This window comes from Myotis daubentonii, chromosome 4 (assembly GCF_963259705.1).
Source record: "Myotis daubentonii chromosome 4, mMyoDau2.1, whole genome shotgun sequence".
Classification (NCBI taxonomy): domain Eukaryota; kingdom Metazoa; phylum Chordata; class Mammalia; order Chiroptera; family Vespertilionidae; genus Myotis; species Myotis daubentonii.
The window spans coordinates 75,572,230-75,598,272 of NC_081843.1; the positions used below are offsets into that span (position 1 = coordinate 75,572,230).

A 26,043-nucleotide genomic window follows, 5' to 3' on the forward strand; every position below is an offset into this window, starting at 1 on the left:
CAAAAATAATGTTATGGTTGGGTCACAACATGAGGGACTGTATTTAAAGGGCCAGAAGGTTGAGAACCACTGACTAAGGAAAGGAGACTAAGGTGGATGCACCATCCCAATCTCCAACAAAAATGTGTCTTCTTAAGAGCCTGTCCCAAAATACAATTACCAAGTGCTGTCGGGCATCACACATCAGCAGACACAATGTTTCAGCTCTCCCTGTTTCCCCAAACACTCCAAGAGATCATGCTCATGCTAGCCACAGGCAGGCCCGCTGCAAAACTTTGGGCTCCTGTCTGGGACTCTTACTTTTCCTAAAAGCATCACCTCAATATTACTCTGAGCAAAGACAGACAGCAGAGAAGATGCTGTCACGTCTTAATCTTGATGCCTTTGCACTGTTTCTAGTGTGGAAACAATGGGTGCACACTCTCACAGATCACATGCAAACCAGCTAGGATTTGTTTCTGCATGAAGAAAAGTGGCTGAAAACTTATACACTGTTACTATAAAGACATTACATCTTTTTCCCCCTCACTTTGTAACTACTGTCTTTACAGGCTACAAACAACCTCTCTGCGCTGCTTTTTTAGGGGGCAGAGGTTGGAAAATACATTTATTTGGTCAAGTGGCCAGATACTTAAAAACACACTCCTCCTGGTAAATGTATTCTAGTGCGCAACCTCCACCTTGCAGCAGACCAGACACTGAAATACCGAAATTCCACGGCGTCTGATGGAGCTGAGTTGTGATCTCTTTCCTCTACTCTCCCCGGAACTGGGTTCTAGGTAACAAACCACCCCACCTGGACACCAGCCCCTTTAGCACTCAAGGCCCGTGCCAGGGGCTGCTGGTACTGACTTTCTACTAAACGTGCCAAGCGACTGAGCTTTTCTCTATACCATTTTCCTCACCAGTAAAATGTTCAAGAAACACAATTCCAGCAAAACTAAACTTCAGCGGGAGCGGGTCTCCCCTTGATACTGAGAAGGCCAGAAAGTTTACTGGGGCAACGTGAGGCTTTCTTTTGGGTGGGGTCCTGGGAGGCACACTGACCACAAATGCAATGAAGCAGGGCAAGCTTCCCCAGGAACACCCGGCCCCTACTCCTCCCTATCCAGCACCCAGCTCGCAGGCCGGGGCACCCTCCACAACCCAGGGCCAAGGGGCCTCAGCCGAGCCCCGAAGCGGGGTGGGTGATGCGCACGCCCGGATTGGATAAGACGGGGAGAATGTGGACCTCAGCCCCAACGCCTGCTCGGCTTCTGAAGGAAACTGAGGCGGAGGGCCAGCCGGGGACACCCCTCTCTAGGAGAAGGCGCCACCTGTACCCACTGGGTCTCCCGGCAGCGCCCCGCCGCCCGCCCTCCCCATGCCCGAGGGGGTCCCGGGCTCGTGGCCAGAGGAAGCCTGCGGGCAGCGCTCACCTGGCTTGCGGCCTGGAGCGCGGGCCGACAGCAGGGGGCCGCACAGACTCAGCCCCGCCGCCACGAGCAGCAGCCGCCGTAGCCCCATTGTCCGAGGCCGGGCGCGCACCGCGCGGCGCACTCCGGAGACGGTCCCGCCCGCGGGAGGCTCGAACTCCACGCTCTCCCCGCTCCCGCCCGGTCCAGCCGCGGGAGGTGCGGGCGGCCGGCAGAGCGCTCGCCGCGGGTGAGAAGCGGAGGCTCGGCGTCGCCCGCGGCTCGCTCGGCGGGTCGGTGGCGCTAAGAGGGCGCGGGGCGCGGAGGGGCGGGGCCGGGCGCCGCGCTGCGCGAGAGGGAAGGGCGCCCCCCGGCGCCGAGTGTGCGCCGCGACGCGGTCGTCGGGCCCCGCTTCTCACGGGTCGCTGCCCAGCTGCCGAGCTGCCCCTGGGGCGGGGCGACCCCGAGCCCTAGGGCGCCTGCCCTGCTCCCCCAGGTCCCGCAAGCGGCGCAGCGAGCCGGGTCCTCCCCGCCCTCCCGCCCCGGGCTGCCGGCCACCGCCCGACGGGGGAAACCAGACGAGACACTGTTTCCTTTGGGAGCCTTTGACTCGCGCGCTCAGTGACTCAGTCTGGCGGGGGCCTTGGAAGTGGGCCCCGCAGCCTGGGCGGCTGCCTCTGGGTCTCTCCTGATCCTCCGGGGAGCAGAGCCGCGTGCAGCCCCCCCAACCCCCACTCCCCAGGTCAGGAATGCGCCCCAGGGCGCCGCCCCTTAGCCCCGTGCAGAGCCTCGGACCTCAGGCTGAGCGCTGCGGCCCGCTGGAAAGTTCGCGATTTAGCTGAAAATCTGCAAGTGACTCATACTGTTGTAATTTAGGAATCGCGGATCTAAAGGTTTAGACCGGAGTGACACGGGTGCCCCAGGGATGCTCATTCGGTGAAGGTAGACGTTTCAGGCGTAGAGCACCTGCTTCACGGGCTCCGTGGCTGCGAGGGCAGCCTCTGCCCCGGCCCGCCCGCACGGCATCGCCCTTTGGCCCCCACCCCCGGGCCGTTAGGACCACCTGCGCAGCCTTTCCCAGGGGAAGAGCAGCTGGGCACCCCCTGTGCCCGGGACAGTCCCTGCGAGGCGGATGCCCAAAGGACGACGTGCCCTGGTGAAGGGGTGCTCCCATTTTCTTGGACCGTCTGTCATGGATTTCATAGAGTTGGGCCGGTTCAGGTCACAGGGCAGGGGACTCTCCCATTGCCCTCCAGGGCCCCCAGGAGGACGCTGGGCCGGCCTGTGGGGAGGAGCACGCCGCTTATTTTGCTTAGAGCGCGTCTCTGGTGAGCGCGTCTCCGACCGCAGAGGGAAGTGGGTCCCCTCCACCCGTCGCTTCTGGGAAAGTTCACCGCAGCCCTTCTCCTCGCAGATGTGCGAGTGTGCGCTGCACCCCGTGGCCGATAAACTGCACTGAGTCACTGATCAGATTTCTGAGCGTTTTGTAAAGGGAATTGCGCATGGAGAGGGTCATTCCCCACGAGCCCTGCCACGGAAACCAGTGAAGAAAATACAGTAAAGATGCTCGTTCTTCCCCATGTCCCCCATCTTCCTCAGAGCACAGCGCCTTGTTGTGTATAGAGGCAGCTCAGTAGGTGACTGCATAACCCAATGATAGAATGCTGCTTCACAAGTTCCCTCATTCACTTCTCCCAGTGGATGTCAACCATTAAAATGGTGCATTTCTCCACTCCCTATTAAGGGATACTATTGTCGTCAATCTTAAGACACCATTGATTTTAAAAAGGATGCCATTGATTTAAAAACTCATCCTTTTCATTTATGTACCACAAATAAGAAAAAATGCTGTCAATTAAACTGTGACATATTGATTGTAAGTAACAACTCAATTTCAGGATTGTTTAAACATCAAAAAGGGCTTTACAGTGTAAAATATAAACATAATCAATACACTTGGCAAGAGATTGTAACAGATCAAGGATATAAAGTATCTCCACCTGCTCTTCTAAGAACCACATACGTCTCCATGACGGCCACTGTTAAAAGTTTCTGTCCATCATTTAAGATATTGTAACCACATACAGGTATAGGTATCTAAGCATATAAATCCTTAAAATAAGAATGGAATAATACTCTGGCTACACCACTTTAAAGTTTTATGCTTCATTGGTGGAAAATGTTTTTAACCATTTTACAAAACTGTAAAGTTTAAAAGGAATTTTTTTGTTTAGTTATCAGAACAGAATGTACCTCTACTGACATAAAAGAGGGTTGCTGAAACAATGAAATGCTTAACTTCTTTTTGCATATTAACTACAGAGAATGCCGAGTGTAGTTATTTCTCTAAAATAGAGCCTTCATGAATGACCCATTGGCAATGTAAACTGAATCACACAGCCTGTTATCTTGAGTTGGCTTCTTTAGACTGGGGCTGAGATACAATGAGCAGGTGGGGGAGTGGTACAAAATGAGGTATGTCTTCCTCACTGTAGGGCAGCGGTTCTCAACCTGTGGGTCGCGACCCCTTTGGCGGCCGAATGACCCTTTCACAAGGGTCGCCTAAGACCATCCTGAATATCAGATATTTACATTACGATTCATAACAGTCGCAACATGACAGTTATGAAGTAGCCACGAAAATAAATTTATGGTTGGGTCACAACATGAGGAACTGTATTTAAAGGGCCAGAAGGTTGAGAACCACTGCTGTAGAGTTTTTAAAAGGGTGTGGTCTAAATATTTTGTCAATTTCATTATATGTTCTTCAACTCATAAATTATTGGAAGTTTTGACTGGCTTTTTTGTGATTGATTTCTAATTTCTTGCTATGGTCTGTTGGTGACATTCTATTTTCTGTTTGTTTTTTCCCCTCAGACTCTACAAAGTTCTTACAATATTTGTATGCTCTTTAGAGCTTCTTGAAAAAGCTATCGATCTCTACTTCATTTGTTCCATGTCACCCACACAAAAACCTCCTCGCTGCCAGTTTTAGAGCAAGCCTGGGTGGTTTACCCAGGGCAGGCAGAGCCTGCCCAACCAGAGCGGGTCGCCTCACACTGATACTCCTCAGAAAGGAACTCTCATTTGTATTGGAACCACTTGATGTCAGTTTACGTTTTCTCTGTTTGAACTTGCCTGGCATTAAATAATATGAGTCATTAACTACCCGCTCATAGTGTTTGTGGTATTTAGTAGTGTTTATGAATGAACATGACATGACAATTGTGAGAGTTTTAATCCCAAGATGACATGCAAGCAGTTTCTTTTAAACCCACAGATGATCTACCTGCTTCAGGTATTCTCACCACCACTCCTCTATTCCAAGCCCTGCAAGGACAACAGTGTATCTCTGACCAAGAACCTGCCTGGTCATTTCCTTGTGGAAGCTGATAGCAGTGATACCAGGACTCAAATGAAATGAAATCAAGTTGTATTCAAAGCAGCTGTGTGATACTCCAGACTCAGTGCAGCTGTTGTCACGGTTGTTTTGCAAGTAAACAGTAGGTCTGTAATAAAGGTACAAGCTACCCAGCAGACCTGTTTCTGCCTTTTGCTGTTATAAACCTGCACTGGTATTTTGGGCTTAGCAGTTAATCTCATAGTGGGTCAACGACAGTATTTCCACTAATTACATACTATGGATAGGATGCTAGATTATCCCTATGCTTGGGGTGCTAGGTAAAGGTCAAGTGAAAAAGCTTTTGAGTTATATAAAGTGAACTTGATATCTTTTACTTCCAGTATCTGTTCATTTTCCTTCTGCATTAGTGAGGGTTCTCCAGAGAAACAGAACCAATATGTAGATATAGATGAGGAGATGATAGAAATTGGCTCATGTGGTTGTGGAGGATGCAAAGCCCCACAATCTTCTGTCTGCAAGCTGGAGAAGCTGGTGGCATAATTCTGTGTGAGTTTAAGCCCTGAAAACCAGGACAGTGACAGTGGAACTGCCAGAGCCCGGAGGCCTGAGAACCAGGGGCTCCAACGTCCAGGACAGGAAAAGATGGATGTTCCAGCTCAAGAGGAGAGAGAACTGGCCCTCAGTAGATTGGATGATGCCTGCCCACATTGGTAAGGGCGATCTCTCTACTCAGTCTTCATTCAAATGCTAATCTATTCTGGAAACACCCTCACAGATCTGAAATAACGTTTTACCAGCTGTCTGGGCACCCCTTAGCCTGCCCAAGTCGACACAGGAAAATGAACCATCACACCTTCCAATGGATTAAAGAGATTTTGTACCCTAAGGAAAATGACAGTGAGACCACCTGTCTCCTCCTCAGCTTGCCTTCGGGACTCCACCTCTGCTCTGGACTCACAGAGGGACTGAAACCGTTTCTGTCCTCTGGGGCTTACAGACTAGTTAAGAGGATTCTACCTTAACCTCTTACTAAGTCCTGGTTTCAGTAACAGAGGCAATAGATTTTTCAAAGCACCGATCAGCAGTAAGACCATCCAATGCTCACTAGAATCTCTCAAAATATAGACAACTTTCACCATTTAGAGTTCTGTGGTTTGCCTCTTGGGATGTTAGAGGAGTACCGCAAATCCCTACTAAACCACAGTCCAAGACATAAAACGTACATCATGAATAACACCTCTAATTACTACCCACCACACACACATTATGGTTCTGTTTTTTCAGTGACATAAGGGAGTGGTGCATGTCAGAAAACTGAGTTGTTCTCTTTATTCCAGCGTGCACTGGTTTTCCCTCTCTCAGAGATCACTAGAGCATATCCTTTGAGAGGGTGTGGGAGGCAGATGTGAGCAGAGCAAGAATGATGGGCCAAGTGCAGAAGGGCACCAGGACGGAAAGCCCCAGGTGCCTAGCAACAGGCAAAACTGGGAAAACAAGGACCTCTCCCCCAGGGTAACCTTTCTTACCCCAGCATTTCACTGGTTTCATGCGGTTAGGACCCGCCCCTGACCTTTCCCCCCTGGCATGTGGGTTAGTCCCCTTAGAGGGGGAACTGACAAAGGGGCCTGAAAATAGCCCGTAAGCATTAAGCCCCCACAGAAATGAGGTTCTGACCTGCATCACGTACAGCTAGGCCTCAGTTGTCTCAGTTCCAGGTCCAGAAAAGCAGCAAAACCAAACGAGGGAAGCCGTGGCTGACGTCAGGACCAGCTGCATTGACTAATGATCCCCAGCCCTGGTGCTGACCATCAGTAGAGATCACGACTTTGAAGGACACGCCTGGGAAGCTGATGACTGTTCTATTGGAATCCTCCCCCCCCCCCCCACCCCCGGCCAGACCTCCGGGATAAATACCCTCAAGCCAGAGGACCCAGTTCAGCTCTTTCTATGGAGCGCACCTGTGCCTGTCCCCGCCCCATCCCCCAGGTGTTTTCCTGGTTTCTCCTAAGCTCCAAGGACCTTTTTTTTTTTTTCCTTTTGTAACGGGTTTCCTGAGACCATTTCTTCTATAGCTTACTTCTACCGCTCACTTCTTCTACCTCTGTGACTTCCTAAGCAAACTTTCTCTTATAGTTTGAGTCTTGGCTCTGAATTCTTTTTTTTTATTTTCAATTTTGTAACTGATTACGGTATTATATATGTGTCCATATCCCCCCATTACCCCCTCCCCCGCCCCACCTGAATTATTTCTTAGCCAGAACTTAAGTACCAAGGTTGCTGGACCGAGGTCTGGTCTGACTCACTTGCTGACAATGGTGTCGTTTTCACCACCAACAAAGGGAAGTTGAGTCTGCCACCACACAGTATGCCTTTTGGGTATTGATTATTTTAAGTTGGTTATTTTTAAGAAACAAAAAACTGAAAGAACCTTCCCGCTTACCTGCCTAAAGGAATTCAGGTAGAAACCTACCTCAAAGGAACACCTCAGCTTAACCTGAACCAGTGGTACAGACAGGAAGGAACCCAGCAGCTGTCTGACAGACTCCGCCTCTTGTCCCATTGTTGCCCAGTGGCCCCAGCAAAAGTTTGTTTACCAAACATTTGCTCTTTCTCCTCTCTCCGTGAACGGTCTACTTCCTCTTCGAAGTCCCAGACTCCTCCCTTCCTCTCCTTAGTCCAGAACAGTGTATAAGCTTCAACTGCCCAATTTGCCTTGGTGTCCCCTATTCTTAGGGAACCACCAAAGGAAAATTATTTTTCTTCCCTCATAGTAGCTAGAGTTCTCCTAAAGTCTGTTTTGCCTTTTTACATCCAAGGGGCTAAAAAGTAGCGTTCAGGGAGGTGTGGACCCTCTGTACCTTCAGACCAAAGGCCATTTTTGTAACAGTGGAAACATGAGAAACGCATATCAAAACAGGAGTAAGCTATGTAAAGATCAAGTTATTGTTTCAATTGCCAAGCGGAGGAAGCTGGACAAGGATAGCAAAATGTATCACCCCAAAATATGCCTCTTAGCCAAGTCTTACCTTTAGCTGATTATTCTGAAACTACAAATACAGGAGAAGCTCGGAGGACAGAGTAGAAGTCACCTTTTTGTAAGGGAACTTACCTTAGAAAGGGGCCCTCTTCCATGAAGAGAGCTATTATGAGACCACGGTTTCAACGGGGAGACATCCACAGGGCAGGGCAGCCTTGGTTTCCTCTCTTACCTCCCACCAACTGCCCCCTCCCACTGTACATGTGACATACAGGCCAATAAACTTCTATGTGTTTTCTGCTGCTAATGTGTTTTTGTTTTTGTAGGGGATCTCAGCCTAGAACTCAGAAGGGTAGAGGGACAATTGTTTCTCCTCCCTGCATCGATCAGGAGCCCTAGCTTAGGGTTATAAGGAACAACTGTCCCTGGTTTGGGAAGTGGCTCCACCCTCCTGGAAGAGGCACAGTCTCCATGCCTCCACTGGCTTCTTGTTCATGCTCCTCCTCTTCGAATGCTTTCTCCTCTGGGTCACCCATTCAGCAGCCATTGGTAATATCCTGAAAAATAATCTCATCTGGGGGCCAACAGAGAAAACAGTCACAGCTTTCCTTGTAGGGCTTGGCAATACACAAAGATCTTTATCCATACAAATAACACTCAAGCAGGTCACTCACTGTTAGAATAAATTAACAAGCCCCTATTATTATTATTATATATTTGTAATTGTTTTCAGGGAGAGGAAGGGAGAGGGAGAGATAGAAACATCGATGAGAGAGAAACATCAATCTGCTGCCTCCTGCACCACCCCCTACTGGGAATCGAGCCCGCAACCTGGGCATGTGCCCTGGCCAGGAATCAAACCAGCAATCTCTGGGTGCATGGGTCTACACTCAACCACTGGACAACACCAGCCAGGCAACAAGCACCTTTTAGGAGGCTACAAAGGTTAGCTTTTGCCTCCAGATATGTCTCCCTAATTTTGGCTTTTACCATTTATCCACAAAAAGTCCTTTCTGCAGCATGAACAAGGAAGCTTAACCTACCTCCTGCTATCCCTCAGCTCCTGTTACTCAGCTAATACTGGCTCTAGGGGAAAGGGAGGTTTATTCTCAAGGTGAAACTTAACTGTTTATTTGATTCATTTTACAGAAATCTGTATTAAGATTAATGCAACAATAACAACGAAACACATCCACAAATCGATGAGACAATGAGCATTGTTTTGAAGTGTTTATCTTTTTGTCAAAAATATGTATAGCCTGAAACAATCACTAAAGTAGCAGATTCTACTTTTTAAAGTTTCGATTTTCCAAATTCTATTGGTTTAATACTGAAAGTTCATTTGTGCCAAGTGTGCAAAAGCTAGCCCACTTTCTCAATATTTGGTAATCCTTGTTGAAAATAAAGCTTGTTGAGTGAATGAACAGAATACGAAGTGTCAGGGAGGTTCCAGCTTGAAAGTCTGAATTAGTTTTGTGGTGGAGACTGCTAAACCGTCCCCAGGAATCACTCTCCCTTTTAATAATAGAACCACTGCCCTCTCTACCCCAGGTTCTAACTGGGGACCTGGCTGCCTAGTTAGGGACCATATTTCCCAGACTCTCTTGCAGCTAGCTCTGGCCACATGACTAAAGTTTTGTTTGGTCAATGGATACAGGCAGAAGTGACATGTGTAACTTACAATGCTCGCCCTGGACTTCTTCCCCTCTTCCTGCTGGCCAGGAATCAGTGACAAGGACAGAGCCGGATCCCCTGAAAGCCTTGGAGGTACTGAATTTGAGAAAAACATCTATCTTGTTTCAACCACAGGGTTTTGGATCTCTTGGTCACAGCAGCTTACTCTGTACCCTAATGCATACAACTATAGGTGTATTCCTTCTTTCCCTGATAAGCCCCACCACGAAACTTCTCCACTTGCCGGGAGCCGGTCCATGCTTGCTGTTTCAAGGGACCTGGCATATATGGCATACTGTTCTTAAAATGTTTGCTCACCTTCTTGGCACTATGTGTTTTAACCAAGGTCTCCTCTCTGAGAAAGGTTGTTTCCCCAGGTAGGGATTTTCCCCTGAAGTTGGGGAGGGAATAAAACCCCTCAACTAAGTGCCAGGCGGGTAATTAATCACTTTAACTATGAACAATCATGCTTAAGCTACATAATCTTTACTCCCTGGAATGGAGATAAGAAACGCCCTAACCTTTGTAATAGAGATTGATAGGATTGAATCAACTGGTATAAATACAGATGTAATAACACAGAACTTAGGAGACAGAACTTGGGGGACAGGACTTGGAGGACAGGACCAGGAGAGACCGAGCCTAGGCACGGAGCCTGCACGGAGCGTTCTCTGGAGACGGAGGGACTTCGCTGGAGAGAGCATGGCAGAGGATCCTGGACTGAACCTGACTGCAGAGGTGTGGCAAGAGAACCTGACTGGAACCTGGTGACCGAGCCTGGCTGGAGCTCTCAGACGGAGCCTGGCTGGGGAACCTAGCGAGAGAGCATGGCTGCTGAACCTGGCTGGAGAACCTGGACGCAGAGCCTGGCTGGAGAACCTAGCGAGGGAGCATGGCCACAGAACCTGGCTGGAGATCCGAAGCAGAACCTCTCTGGAGATCCAGACCAGAACCTGGCTGGAGATCCGAAGCAGAACCTCTCTGGAGATCCAGACCAGAACTTGGCTGGAGATCCTGGCTGTAGATCCTGGCTAGGCTGCTGATCAACTGAACACTGTCTCCGTGTCCTTCCTTCTTCGCCGACTCCGTCTACGCCTTTGGGAACCCCTGGACCTGCTGGGGCTGGACCCCGGCATCCACTAAACTGTTTGGATTTATTGAAACAACTAAAAAGCCAAATTAATGAATTCAGTAACATTTATTTTACATGAAACAATTTTCAAAGAATACATTTAAAAACCATCTAAATACCGATTTTATTGCATTACAAAAATTGAGAGGCACAATTGAAGTATTCAAATAAATTGTGAAGGGTAGAGGTGGGGGCCTAAGAATCGCTATTCACGATGTTCTTTAGTCACTTACAGGCTCTGGGTACAAGAGTCTTTACCATGAGGCACTAGTGCACGTCATTTAGTAGGAATAAATCACATAAAATATATACTTTTATACAGAAAGTGTTATTGTCATCTTCAATTACTTATAAAAACTTCATTTAAAATTGCACAAAAGTTCTCTTTAAAACTGATAACTCCCAGAAGACAGGGCTTAGAACTAAGTATCTGTCTAAATAATTCATTACAAATAATTAGGTTTCCATTTCTTCACAGATTAAAAAAAAATCTATGAAGAATTACATTATTCAAATGGGACACTTAAAATTTTTTCATAGGAAAATAGGTTTACACATTTGTCCCTAGTCAGCTAAATTCATTTCTCCCTACTTTAACACAAATCACCGAATGTCCAAAGTTTTAAATCAGAGTACCTATTCCACAGTATAATGTGGAAGTGTTGACATTAATTTGTTTTGTGTGTCATTCTAGTATAGTATCAAATTATCAAAAAGGCACAATGGGTACATTCTTCGGAACAGTTTTGGTCTTTAAAAAAAAAAATCACACGTTTATGAGCAGTGATTCCAATCATGTTTAAAAACAAAAATACGAAACAGATACATTTCCCGATCCAGGTGATACCGAATCCACGAAATTTCTGCAGGCACTTCACTTTCCATAGAATTTCTTGTTCAGCAGGTATATGAGAAGGTTTACATTCACTTTAACCTTATCAAACATTTTCATTACAGCTACTCCTTCATATTGCATCTCAAGTAAATCCTGAAATTTAAGGAACATCATTAAATCTCAAACTTGACATTTAGCACATTTAAAAAACATTCCAGAACAACTTGTTGACAAAAATAAGATTCAAGTGACCTAATGACCTAGGTAGGGGTTCTTATACTTCAACGTGTGTCGGAATCATCTAGTTAAAACAGGGGCTAGTTAAAACATGCTGGGCCCCACACCCAGGAATTGCTGATTCTGTAGCTCTGGGGTGGGGCCCCAATATTTGCATTTTAACAAGTGCCTATTCATGATGATTATATTTTTGGCCCGGGTACCGGGTACCGTACTTTGAGAATCACTTACCTAAATGAAAGGAAATAGATTTTTAGAACTGATAAAGACCATCGGAAGAAAACCATTATGATTAAGTTAATTCAGATATATAATTTTAATTTTTAATTGAAAAATTCGAAACCAATGTTCCAGCAAGATGGGGTATATCCTTTAGAACAACAGTGTTTTCTAAAGTGAACTGAGCAACACAATTCATTAAGGAGTAAAAAGAATATTAGAGAACTATTTATTTTGTTCACTTTTTAAACATTTAAATTTTGTATATATTTTATAAAGTATATTTTTAGTATAGTGATAGATGCAAGTATACTTTATAAATAAATATGTACAAATGGGGTGAGATGATCATGCTATTTATTTTTGAAGTTGTATGATTGAAATTTGGAGACCTGCTGTACAAAGTTAACTCCTTCTGACCTGGACTACTTCTGTTCCTATACTGAGAACAAGCCCTCATTCCCAAGTCAGTCTATCATTCTGTGTTCCCCTGCTATCATATAACAAAGAAAATAAACTCACCTGCTAAAATTCATAACTGGGTCCCACCAGCCATATGCATGAGACTAAGCAGTAACATTTCAAAATACACAGGACTGGAGACCTTTGCCAAACAGAACTGCCCCAGACTAATACCCAGGTCTCATTTCTTATTTCTAGCTTTGGAAGTTTCTTGGTTCTTAATGATAATGTCTTATGTCTAGTGCTGGAAATTTCTTTCTTAATGATAATGTCCTATGTCTAGCTCTGGAAATTTCTTGGTTCTTAATGACAATGTCTTAAGGAAGGCCACCTGAAGAAGTTGAAATAATTTTTGAGAGAACTTGGCTCTTGTTAGCTTCCTCCTCTACTTCTTCAATTACCTCCAAATGCACTCAACTAACCCGTTACATTATTTAGATATGCGTCTGAGACGGAAATTCCATAGGGAACTGAAGTTCTTTCATCAAGAATGCTTTTACCTACTAAAGTGTACTGGTGGTTCACTCTTCCTTTGGGAAAGGCAAAGTCTGTTCATCCAAATCTCTTAGAAAAGAAATCAATAGAATTAAGTTGAGAAGGAATGGCCAATGCAGGGGAATTAGCTGGGCCCCCCAGGTGGGGAGCAGAGAACATATAATCATTACACTTGCCATTGGAAGACCAGATTTTAGTCTTAGCTCCACCATTTGCTATCCTGTGATCTTGCAGTGTCACATAACCCCTGTTTCCTTGTGTGTAAACTGAGGGTAACACTCTTAACCTCACAGGAGAGTTACTGGGCATATGAGATCAAGGTATCTGCAAACCCTTTTCTTGTCAGGATCGGCTGGAACCTGTGAGAGAGGCAGTGGAGCAGAGCAATGAAGGCCGTGGACTCCAGCTGCCTCTTCCCTAATCAGCTCTCTGCACCTCTGTTCTTCAACTGGGAAAGGGAGAATGCCAACCCTGCAGCCTCAGTAAGCACAAGCATTTGTATAAGCAGAACATCTTCATGTAAATCTCACCCTCCTGTTACGTATATAGCCTATAGCAGTGATGGCGAACCTTTTGAGCTCGGCGTGTCAGCATTTTGAAAAACCCTAACTTAACTCTGGTGCCGTGTCACATATAGAAATTTTTTGATATTTGCAACCATAGTAAAACAAAGACTTATATTTTTGATATTTATTTTATATATTTAAATGCCATTTAACAAAGAAAAATCAACCAAAAAAATGAGTTCGCGTGTCACCTCTGACACGCGTGTCATAGGTTCGCCATCACTGGCCTATAGATATAGGATATAACCTTTAGGAACTAAGGGAAGAGTGGGCTGAAGTAAACCTAGACACAATGCTACACGGCATCTTCCTTGGACCTGTTAGAAACTTCTTTTTTTGTTAATCCTCACCTGAGGATATTTTTCCATTGATTTGTGGAAGGGAGAGGGAGACACACAGAGAGAGAAACATCGATGTGAGAGAGACACATCAATTGGTTGCCTCCCGCATGCACCCTGACTAGACCCGGGGGATGAGCCTGCAACTGAGGTAAGCACCCTTGACTGGAATTGAACCCGAGATCCTTCAGCCTTTGGATCGACGCTCTACCCACTGAGCAAAACCAGCTAGGGCTGTTAGAAATTCTTGACTCAGAGTAAAGATCTGGCCATCAAGTTTCTCTTGGTAATTCACTTGATAATGTGATTGTCTGAAAGCTATACGTATAGAAGCCTGACTTTATGTCTGACAGGTAATATGTGTAGGGCCAGCTCCTTGGACATTCATCCTGTGCAGGGTTTCACCATCAGAAGGGCCCTGTACTTTAATGTGCTGCTGTCATCATCTTGAAATTCTCAATAATTATAAAAACGAATATGATTTTCAGTTTACATCGAGCCTTGCAAGTCTTATAGGTGGTCTTGCTGATATGGTAATGACTTTAAAAATCTGGGGCTTATTAGCTAAGGAGTAACATTTCACAATTATGTGGATAAATGAATGGTATGAATAGCTGATCCCACTGCATACTAAATCCTTAACAAAATTTGGTATTTGCATCCGTGTTCAAAGGAAATGGCATGGAATTTCTGAGGCCTTTCTAAACAGGGGTCTCTTGGTCACTTGGCATTCATCCGTCCAGTTGATATTGATGGGTCTTGGGTCCTTGCCTGCCTGGCAATCGCATGGTATGTCTGCCATCTCTGGAGAAGAATCAGTAACCAGAGAGCATTCTTTTCTCTTCCCATATTTGTCAAAGTGTTACATGAAGTAACTCAAGACTTAAATTGTTAAATTGTTAGATGGATAGTTAGTGATATTTAAATTCAGTTAGAAAACAATACTGTTTATTTAAGTATACTTTTCATAATTACAGTGTCTTTTATTTCTCTCTCTATACTCTAATTTACTCCATTGTCTCACTGTTTTTATCATGCCCATTTAGCTCCCATTTTCGTTTTAAGTTACAAGAAGGCTAGATAGAAAAGAGGGCTCTGGTATCTGCTCCCTGGAGGGAGGTAATGTCAGGGCTCTCAGGGCTGGGCTGGGCTGGGCGGTCAGTGAGGTTGGGACGTACATCATGCCCAGGGGCTTGTCAAGATGATTCATGTAGAATACCTGAAAACCATTTCATACAAATAGTTTGGGACCCAGGTAAATAGGCGTCATTGCCATTTAAAAATTCTTATACAAAAAAGAAAACTCACTTACTTCTCTAAATTGATTCTGTGCTAAGAATTAAAAAGTTGGGAGCAGATGAACTTAAATGTTTGGTTGTACTTTCCCTTCATTTTTGGAGGACGGTAACACACAGACTGGGTTTCTCAGTTTCTGTTCAAGTATATTTGGCTTAAATGTAGTTCTTATGAGAAAATAACAAGAACTCGGACTGCAAATATCATTTTTCTATTTTTAGTGACCTGTTTTGCACAAAGTCGTCCATTCATATGATCCCAAACCAATGAATAGATTTAAGAAACATGTAAAAACACTCCAGGAAGGAGGAGGGAGGAAGAAGGAGGAAGGAGGAAGGAGGAGAAATGCAAATGGAAAGCTCCAATCCTGGGCACACTCAGTCTTAGAAAGAAGTGCAAGTTCCTATTGAAGGAAACTCTCCAGCCTCCACCGAATGGCTCCGAACGCTTTCCTACTCTTCTCTACGCTTCAAAATGGAAACGTGGTTTTACCACCTGAAAGCATTTTAAATTCCAAGAATTTGAAAAATCACAGCCTTTAAAAAATAATCAATGCATCCAAAGCTAATATTGGCCAATAAGGCTTACACTGGCCTTCTTTGCTGAAGTTCACTGTCATCGTGAAGAGGCAATTTCAGGGCTCACCCTCCGTTCTCAGAAATCCCAGCTTACCTGAATATTGAGCTGCACCTTTTCCATCTCCACGCCCAGGAATTTGGATTTGACATCGAAGATGCCCACGTCTTCAGTGGATAAGATATCAAATGTAACGTTTTTAAACCTAACGAAGAAAGGGACAGTCACATATGTGGAACTACAAATACATGCTTACAGCTGAAACACATTAACGGAATCCTTAGTTATCATTCTCAGTGAATGGTCTAAGTCATCCCAAACCTCCCATCCTTTCCCCCATTCTGCTCACTAAAACGATGCTTCATGGCTCTTGTTGAGGTAACTCACAGAGCACCGGAGTAGGTGTTTTATGACGAAAGAAATGTAAAATATGGTCCTTGCTCTTAAAGAGCATACAATATAGTTGGAAATACGGGGGATTCACAGAATATGAGAACTGAATATTGACTCATAGCACTGACAGGCTAGTTAAGTACTTGAGGGGGTAAATTTTATAGGAAGAAGCATTTTCTCTGAGTCAGTGCAGTCAGGTTTGATGGGAGAAATGGAATAGAAGCCAGGCCCTGAAGGAAGGTGAGGAGTTAGGAGCAGTGAATCTGGCTTCCCTCAGACAAAGGACAGGGAGTGATGGGGCATCGGGTTCATGGTCCCTTTAAATTTTTATTTGTAATGAAATTTATTGGGGTGACATTGGTTAATAAAATTATGTAGGTTTCAAGTGTACAAGTCTATGATACATGACCTATATATTGCACTGTGCCCACCACTCGAAGTCAAATCTCCTTCTGTTAACGTATGTTTGACCCTCTTTACCCTTTACTACCTCCTGGGTCCCTCTTTCCCTGATAGCCGCCGCCATACTGTCATCTGTGTCCATGCCTTTTTGTGTTTGTCTTGTTTGTTCATTTGGTGCTTTCCAGGTCCCTTTAAAACGGAAAACCTGATGGCACCCGGGGTGGGGATGCAGAGGGTGTGGTTTCCTCCTCCACGCCAAAGGCACCCCCTAATAGCATGGGGCTGGCCTGTCAGACCCAGGCGTTGGCACACAGTCCGTGGCTTTGAAATTAGAAAGGCACTATTTTCCAATGCTAAATCGTCTAATTTACTGAGACCAGAAGGCAGCCTTCATTCTCCCTGCTATGACTCCGTTCTTTCAGAGGGATCAGGGAGGCTGGCAAATCCAGACACACTGGCCAGGCCATGGGAAACACAACCTGATAAGCCCTTCATACAACCCACCAGATGCTCAAGGCCGGCTGGGAAGACTAGAGATGACAATCCACGTATCTCCCCATCACCTGTCACCCAGGGTAAGCCCTGACAGACCAAATGAAGCTCTCCTCCAAGGCCACAGGAACCCGAGGAACGTGAGTGAGACGTGAGGGGCGGTTAGAGGTGCGTGTCCTGTGCGGATTCCAGGTCACACTCACTGGTTGGTCTGCAGGTCGTCGATGCCCAGCAGCACACCCTTCTCATGCAGCTTCGCAGCCGTGTACCTCACTGGCTTGGCCCTCTTCATCCCCTTGGACTCTCCTTTCCCGTCTACTTTAATTGACCGCCGAGAGTTTCTAGCAAAAGAAGAACACGCCGTCTGTCATCATGATGGCAAACCCGGATGTTTCTGGCAATGCAATAACCATGCCCCAGGTGTGCACCACTGTGCAGACCTGGCCCCCATGGCCCCGGACATGCAACTTTCTATTTTGTGATAGAAGGCGACAATTTTCCCCGGGCAGTAAAACCTCACTATGCACTGCTTAAGGGGAAACTATTTTCAAAGTGACGGAGTCTGAATTACAGACTAATATTTTTCATAAAACTTGCGCTCTATTTTTCAGACATCTCGAAGCGGCCCTATTAAGTCATTCTGCAAGCAGCGTTGGTGCAATCACGTGAACTGTGTACTCCTGAGTGAATGTATCCCTAGGGCCGCTTTAATTCCTTCAACAAATACTCTGTAGCCAGCACGGTTCTAAGAGCTTTATAGGTATTGCCTCACATCTGCAAGATTAACATTTCCATAATGCTCTGAAATAAAATTCCTTTCTTATATGCTATTCCACTTAGCTCTGAGGCTGGCACTCCTCATTCACCTTTACATGAGACACCTGGGGCTCCAGAGAAGTTCATCGGACAGGTTCAAGATCACACAATGTGAGAGAGCATCAGAGCCCAAACCCAGCTCCTCTGGCTGCAGAGCTTGTACAATGCCTTCAACTAGTTTAGTCTGTAATTCAAACCGAAGTCTGACATAGTCTGCAATAAATATGTAAAGAAAACCTCTAACATTTCTTAAGTTTCTAAAACTTCTAATATTTCTACTGAATGTTAACTTGACCAACTTTTTCCTCCCAGGGATAGAGTAAAAATAATTTACAGGCCATAAGCAAATGAATTAAAATTCAGAGCTAGTGGGGCCCACACGAGTGTGGCTGACATTTGGTTATTTCCCTTAATCAAGCTTCTAAGATTAATGGAATATATTTTTCCCTACAGAACCATTTCCTACTGTCAGGTTGACAACAAGCATTACACAAAAATACTGTATTATCTTTTTAAAAGGGTAATTAAAATTTTATTAGGTACTGACCTTAGTCTAACGATAAGAATAATTATGAACAAATAATACTCATTAAAAATAGCTATAATGCATATCGAAAATCTATGCTATGTATGCTAATGGGTAACAGAGAACTGCCAAATTTTATCTTTTGTATCAATAATGATTTTTTAAAACCTCTAAGCAATTTAAAATCATTAGGCTGCTATGCAATTAGCAAATATCTGGTGTTATCTAACATTACCAAGAGTATAAATTGTTTATTGTAAACATTCCAAAAAACAAGAGTAGGCTTTATTTTTTATAAAAGTGCTTAAAAGACATTTTTGACTAAAAAAGACAAAAAAAAATAATGAAAGTTCTTCCCCAAGTGTTAAAGCTACTTTAATTTCAGGTATAAAATTATGCTGATGGGGAATTACAACATTTCTAAATTCAGTCCTGACTTTTTAGTTCACAGTGCCAATTCATAAAATTGAGATTCTAGTTTTTGGTTATAAAATAAAGCAAAAAGATGCTTCCAAACCCAACCCAACAGCCCAAGACTATAAAAGAATTGACATCCCATATAACTTATGACATTGCAAGTGAATATATGATTTTAACTTACTTTATTTTTAAGTTGTCTAAGCAAGTCTTTATGTAGGTGTCATAATAATTAACTTGCTCTTCATAAAATGCTGCCTTCTCGTTAAGTGCTTTCAAGGTCTGCTGCAGTTTGGCCAATTCAGCTTTTCGAAGCTTACGATAGATTCTTTGATTTCGAATATCCTAAAACAAGTAAAAGCTATGTGAGATTTAAGCAGAAGTGAGCTTTACAACCTTGCCAATTTGAGACAAGATGAGTATCAAGTATCAAACCGGAATTTGTGACTGTTAACTTGTTGTTTATCTCAGTGACTTTATTGTAATCTCTCACACCCTTCCCTCTTCACTTCTGAACTGGCAAGTGCCCATGTTTCACTTTAAAAGAGTTGCTAAGGTTTATTTTTTTCTTGATGGGAAAGCAAAGAAGCATTGGTTTCTCTACTACACATTCTCAAAGAGAAAAATTTCCCACCCAGAGCTACAGAAAGAAGCACTGCTTCCCTTGAGTCATCTGCTGCGAGAAAACAGCCGCTGCTAGAACTGACCATGATGTTCCACGGAAGCACGGAGCTGAGTGCACTTCCCTCCCAGAAGTAAGAAATGTTTTTCTCTGGTCACGTAACTGTTCTTAACCTCTAGACCCATTTTAAAGAGCGTGTGTGGATAAAAAGAATGAAATGTCCTTTGAACCCAAATATCCTTTGAAACCATATACTTTCTTATCCTTGGCAAACAGATCTCAGCCAGTTCCTGTGATGTTTCCTTGCACTAATTTGAGAGCCTCTGCTCAGGAAGTTTCTCAACTGTAAAAATACGGGATGAGAAAACAGAAGCTAACCTTTAAGTCAGAACTGCATTTAGAGGCACATTTTCAGGGACGTAAATTTACCACCTCAGTAGCAGGTCCTAAGAGCAAGTGGGCAATAAGACAACTAACAGCTCCAGAGAGAACTCTCCGAAAAGGGTCACCTTGGGACCAGTAGGTATTGCTCAGAAGATGAAACGTGTCTATTACATTTCCGGAGCATTTATTTCCGGTATGTGTCAACTCTTATACTGACTCGGGGGAATTATGATCATTATTAAAAGTCATCAACTGCTTTGAAACCTTAACAATCTGTAATATTGACCATGGCGTATACAAGTATGAATCCCTCGTGTCACCTCCCAGATCGCTCAGAATGTGACCCATGGTTAGCAAATGTCTGCTAAGAAAGAATGTTATTTCCAAAAACCTTGGCAATCTCATTGAGAATGTCCTGGTATTTATTTGTGGATGACATGTGTCCCATCTGTTCCAATGTCCGAAGATTCCTCTGGATTTTCCTCTTCTTCTGCTCAAGGGGCAGCTGTGCATCTTCCATCATAGACTGTCCATCCTTCATTTCTTCTGGAGCCTTGGAATCTTTAATTGCACGGCTCTCCATGTCCGTGGCATGAGCTGTTTCCTGAAAAGCGAAAAATATCAAGCTGTTGCTTTTTCTCTGACTCCCTAATCCCACAGATTTAGAACCTGCACAAGGCAAGCGAATGTCAACATGAAAGAAGTCCTCAAACCAAAGTCCAGAGACCAGATGTGTTCTTCATGGGTCTTGAGGTAGATCTTTGGGAAGGAATTACTTCACCTTTTTGAGAAACATAGCAGCGGTGTCAGGCCTTCTGGGGACAAAGTCCAATAGCTACTTTCCTGCTAAGGTAACAAATCGCTCTCATCATGGACATAATACAATGGATAACTGATATTTGTAATTCCCTGGATGGAAGGATTTGAATTCCTGGATAGTCCAGTTGAAGAAATTGAAACTAAATTACCCATGAAAACAACAACAACACATGGCTGTGAGAACTCTGAACATGCAGAACTCAGCTACACCCTCACGCATCAGCCCTATTTATGGAGGTTCATAAGCCGAGAAGGCAGTCAGAGACTGAGAGAATCATTCTCAAACTTCCATCTCTGAAAAAGTTACAGGCTTTCTTTGAACCAAAGGGAATAAAAATATTCTAGCAAGTGGTAAGCTCCTAAATAAACGATAAGTAAATGAATGAATGTAATTTGGATAGTTTTAAAAAACAGTAATAAAAGGGACTGCAATCTTTCTATTTCATTGTGCTAGACAATTGACTGACATAGTAGATAAAGTTTAAGGACACAAATGTTATCAGACCCACAGTGCACAGGTCACCATTATGGGCACAGGAACAATTTCGCAGGCCGGCAATAAACAGCAATAGTAGCTGTAGCAGCCAACGCTATTGAGCACTTAATACGTGCCAGGTATTATTCTACCCTCTTAACATGTTTTAACTCATTTATTCCTGTCTGTGAATTGGTACTGTTATTATTCTTCCCATTTTACAACTGAGGAAAGCGAGGCACGGAAATATTTCTAGGTGCCTAGGGTTACACAGCTAGGAGGTACAGAGCTATACTTGACCTTGGGAGTCTGTGTTCTTAGTGACTATGCTACATATGGGGAAAAATGAAATATGAATAAGGACTAAAATTCTCATACTAAATTAGTAGGATGTTCTACCTACATTGCTTTAAAAATATCCATACATTAACTAACATCAGATAACTTAATTTTATTTTATATTTTTAAAAACTGTGACAGAATGATTTCTTGGCAACCAATTTAATTAGGAATGATTCAGGAAGATTATGTGTAGTTCTTCTACGAAAGAACTAATTAAATAATTTTGTCAACGTTTGTTTAGGGAGTGGCAATTATTGATACTAAAGCAACACTGAAATTAATTCAGAACTTAACTGAACAACATCCATTTTATGTTTTTCTTTTTTAAGGCTCACCTGAGGATATGTTTATTGGCAGGGAGAGAGTGAGAGACAGAAAAACATAGGTAGGTCGGCTCCCATACGTGTCCCAACTGGGGATGGAACCCGAAAACTTTTTGGTGATTGGGATGACGTTGGAACCAACTGAGCCACCTGGCCAGGGCACTGATGCATTTTAAAAGATGCTGATAAAGATTTTAATGCAAGATTGTTATGACACTTCAGTTACTTACACCAGGATAATGGTACCATGACCCAACAGGCTCAAGACGTTTGCTTCTGAAGAATTCGAAAAGTTTTAATGTGAGACACTTCGTTTCTTCGAGTTAGCAAACATAAAATATGAAAGGTATTTGTCTACATCCTGTCGACCAGAACTATCTCTTAACTGACTTATCCGCCTGGCTACTGACTGATAAAGTTTATGATGAATATTCAGAAGCTTTGAAAAACCCAGAACTATCTTCCTAGTCCAGGACAAAATTACTTTCAGCCTAAATGCAGCGCTGCATTTTCTACTTCCTTGATTCTCCATATGGATTTCCTATATAGCTGAACTCAGTTGGCCAGAGTAATAGATAAAAATTCCTTACTTCCAAATCATTTTAGATATAGTTGCTCTGAGGTAGTTGTAAACATTTGGCATGAAGGTTAATAAAATGAACTCATATCTATGGTACTTATTATTTTAAATCCAAAGACCAATTACCTGTTGTGTAGTTGCGGGTGTCTCTAAGATTTCTGTCAATGTGTTTCCTGGTTGGTTCCGGATCACATCAATGATCAGTTTTTTGGTCCTTTCAAAACAGAGAGAGAAGAGACAGACTCAGACAGCGGCCCTCGGGTACAGAAATCTGCTTCTCCGAGGGAGTGCACAGCACATACAGAAATAAAGCTTCGAAGGTAATTCCTTAAATAACACCATCTCGCAGAAATTCACCACATCTGCTCTAAGGCTCCGGAAAGTTTGTGAGCGCCTGATAATCGAAGCCTGGATTTTCTATGCCTGATATAGTAGGATTACACTGTCAGTAACACGGGCACAAGTATGCCGAACGATTCCTTATCTAAATATTTTTCCTCCTTTTTAGACGGAGGCTACTTTTTGTGGAGGAGGAGGAAAAAGTGCTGCTGATCTGGCTGCTACCACAGAGGGTGCGGGAATGATCCCTAATATCCTTCTTTCCTGACTTTAATAACTTTAAAACTTTGGAGACTGTTGAATACATTGTAGGACTTTAGAAGCCAGGGCTATCTCTCCTGCTCTGAGAAAGTTCTGAAATGGTTGGAAGGCCAGTGTGACAGGCGCCCTGTGTGGGCTGTGGGGGCAGGTTGGGGTGGGGGTGGGGGGGCATGGTTTGTCTGTTGGCCGACACTGCAGCCAGGTGTTGAAGAACCTCTCATCTGGTGGAGGAACTAACAGACTGGCTTGGGTTCCTGTCTTCAGGTGGTGGAGAATGGAAGAGCTGCTCAGTAAAGAGTTAAGACCTGGAAAACTCCTCTGGAAGTGCCTTCTTTATGGTATTCGGCCACCCCGTCCTAATTAAAGATCAGGTTATGTCATTATGTACACGGATCTATAATAGTAAAAGTGAAATATGCTAGTTAGACCGGATGTCCTTCCGGACGGCCTTCTGGATGAAGCCGCGGTGGTGGGGGCCGAGGCAGAGGCAGCCGCCGTGGCGGTTGGGGGCCAAGCCCCTTGCACAAATTTCGTGCACCAGGCCTCTAGTTTTAACATAAAAGGCAAATGGTCAAGTTGGCTCACTTTTCCCTAAGTGGGGACAGTGCTACTGGATACAGCGTCCCTTCCAAACAAAGGAAGCAAGAGAAGCTGCCTGATGTTACAAACAGGTCTAGTCACTGTCTGAAATTTCACTTTTCGTGCGGTCCTGTGGTTGCACTGGACCTCAGTTCTTTCAAAGGCATTACATGGTCTCACTGGACGCTGAACTTCTCAACTGCAGCAGGAAATGTTCACACAGCATGGACAATGGAAACGAAAACAAAACCATGTTCATGTCCGGAAGCGTCGGACAGCTGCTCGCAAACGACAGAGGAAACCCTCCAAGTTAATTCCAAACTTGTTATTTTTGAAAATAGGGTAAAATCCAATAAGCCATCTGTAAACATCATTTTTCTCATTTCTAACTTATTGCAAGTCTGTATGAGAAGAATGATCACAGCCATTTCCTCTGGCCCATGACCCTTCCCTGCTGGGGATTTATGGGCTGTCTGGGAGCGCGCAGGTAAACACGCTGTCAAGAGTCAAAGGTGGGCACCCAGCTAATTATAGCCACGTGGGAGATGGCGCTGTTTCTGAGGCTGCCGTGGCTCCCCACACAACCCCTCCCCCAATCAGCATTATAACTGTCTGAAACAGGAACATCGGGTTAAAAATAAAAGCTTTGGATGATTTTAAAAACACGCACAGTGACATTTCTTATTTAAAGTAATATTCTAGGAAGTACTTATGATATATGCTTCCAGGAAACTCCCAGCTCATCTCTGCAGAGAAGCTATCTATGACCGAAATGACTGGGGCTGCTCAAGCGTGCCCGCCAGGGCTAACGAATGTTTATTTGTCCAGGAGATGCTGGAAGATAAGCTGCCCATACAGCCTCCCTTTCCTTCGACGTCTGCTGTATGTCAGGCCCGTGGAATCCACTGCCAAGTTCTAACCCTGACATCTTACATGGAAGTAGCCATTCATCCAGCTTCATGATGGGGACTCACTACCCCCCCCCCTTCCCCACCGCCGTATGCCTACTGGTTAAGAACACGGGGATGAGACAGATCTGGGGTCAAATTGAGGCTCCCGTGGCTTGTGTGCACTTGTGCGAATTATATTATCCTTATACTTAAAAAACCCCTGATATCATGGGAATCTCCCTGAGAACTGATGCAAGGAGTAAATGAAGAGCTTACGTAAAGCCCTTCGTTCGCTGGGGTCTGACATGTCGCAAGCATGAAAGCTGTGCTGCCCAACACGGCAGCCACTGGCCACCGGGGCACCCGAGCCCCTGACCCGTGGCAGGTCCAAACGGAGGCGTGCTGCCAGTGTGAGACATACACCGGGTTCTCGGGGCTTAGTATGAAAAAAGAATGTATTAACATTCTTTTTACACTGATTACATATTGAAACAACACTTTTGCACATACTGGGTTAACGCAGAATTAATTTCATCTGTTTCTTTTAAAAATGTAGCTTCTGGAAAATTTAAAGCTAGTTGCGTGGCTCACATTCAATTTCTTTTTTTTTTTTTTAATTTATTTTACTGCTTACAGTCTTACAAAGGGTATTACATATGTGTCCCTTTTTCCCCCCCGCCCTTGACAATCCCCTGGCCTCCCCTACCCCCCAGTGTCTTATGTCCATTGGTTATGCTTATATGCATGCATACAAGTCCTTTGGTTGATCTCTTACACCCCTCCATCCTGCCCCCCACCCCTCCACATTCAATTTCTTTGGTGAGTGCAGCGTTGGAACGCTCCCTTCTTAAATGGGAAGCTCTTTCAGGCCTGCCTTCCCGTGAAGTCCACTCCCTGGACCTGGTCAGTCTCAGGACTTCAGCACAAGGGGGCACCTTTGGGAAAGACTCTCACCCCTGGTTTGACAAATAAGGTGACTAAGACCTAAGAGGGCCAGTGGTTACAAAGGTCACTCTGCTTCTGAGAGTTGCGGGAAACAAGCTGAGCTCCCTTCTTCACCCCTCCTCGACCCTCGGGGGGTGCCAGGACTATGTCCCCATCCCCTTCCCACCATTTTTCTTTTCCCAAGTGAAATCCCTGTTCCTTAAGCCCCTCACAACTGAATTTAAAGAGAGTTCATAGTTCTGTTCACATTTCAGTTTGCCAGCGAGCCAAAGGCGCGTCCTGCTCCCCACCCCAATGCAAACACAATATTCTCGATATGGTATGACCGCATAAATCATCTGGTTAGAGTACTGGCCCCATGACTTCAAACAATATGTAAGACAGGCTGACAAAACCAAAGGCTCTGGCGCCCTATCTGAATGGGGAGGTATTAACTCTGAGGAAGAATTAGGGAAAGAGAAAGAGAGAGAGGGGGGAGGGGGAGAGGGAGGAAGAGAGAGGAAGAGAGAGAGGGGAAGGAGACAGACAGATAGACAGACACACACACACACACACACACACACACACACACACACACACACACACACACCAGGCTGCTTATTCATCATAGCTGTGCTCACATCCCACTGTCGGTACATGAGACTACATGACGCTTGTAAACTGGTGTGGCCCCTTAGGTTTGGCGATTCCACTCATACAGCATCTGGTATTACACTCTGACCAGTAGCATTTCTGAGCCTCCCCTTCTGCCATCTGCCTTACAGTGCACCCAAGGTTGAAAAGAAATTTGTGTCGTGGAAGCTCAGGAGTATTTCCAGTTGTTTAAAATTCTAATAACATGATTACACATTTGATCGCCCAACTTCACATATC

General features: G+C 44.6%; 2 protein-coding genes across 4 annotated transcripts in view; both read right to left on the reverse strand.

Moving 5' to 3' along the window:
- Window positions 1–1,895, reverse strand: part of F2R (coagulation factor II thrombin receptor) — an 18,175-nt gene extending 16,280 nt beyond the window's left edge. The window contains exon 1 of one of the 3 annotated variants that reach the window (XM_059694284.1): window positions 1,419–1,895. In XM_059694284.1, coding sequence (XP_059550267.1) covers window positions 1,419–1,506 — 88 coding nt within the window. In that variant the 5' untranslated portion in view covers window positions 1,507–1,895. Of the gene's footprint in view, window positions 1–905; window positions 926–1,418 lie in introns of those variants that run through there. The other 2 variants (XM_059694285.1, XM_059694286.1) reach the window with 2 other exon arrangements.
- An 8,693-nt stretch (window positions 1,896–10,588) lies between these two features.
- Window positions 10,589–26,043, reverse strand: part of IQGAP2 (IQ motif containing GTPase activating protein 2) — a 269,990-nt gene continuing 254,535 nt past the window's right edge. Inside the window, exons 31-36 of the mRNA XM_059694287.1 lie at window positions 22,283–22,370; window positions 20,009–20,221; window positions 18,796–18,956; window positions 17,056–17,193; window positions 15,662–15,770; window positions 10,589–11,529 (exon numbers count right to left, since the gene is read on the reverse strand). Coding sequence (XP_059550270.1) covers window positions 11,416–11,529; window positions 15,662–15,770; window positions 17,056–17,193; window positions 18,796–18,956; window positions 20,009–20,221; window positions 22,283–22,370 — 823 coding nt within the window. The 3' untranslated portion in view covers window positions 10,589–11,415. The remainder of the gene's footprint in view (window positions 11,530–15,661; window positions 15,771–17,055; window positions 17,194–18,795; window positions 18,957–20,008; window positions 20,222–22,282; window positions 22,371–26,043) is intronic.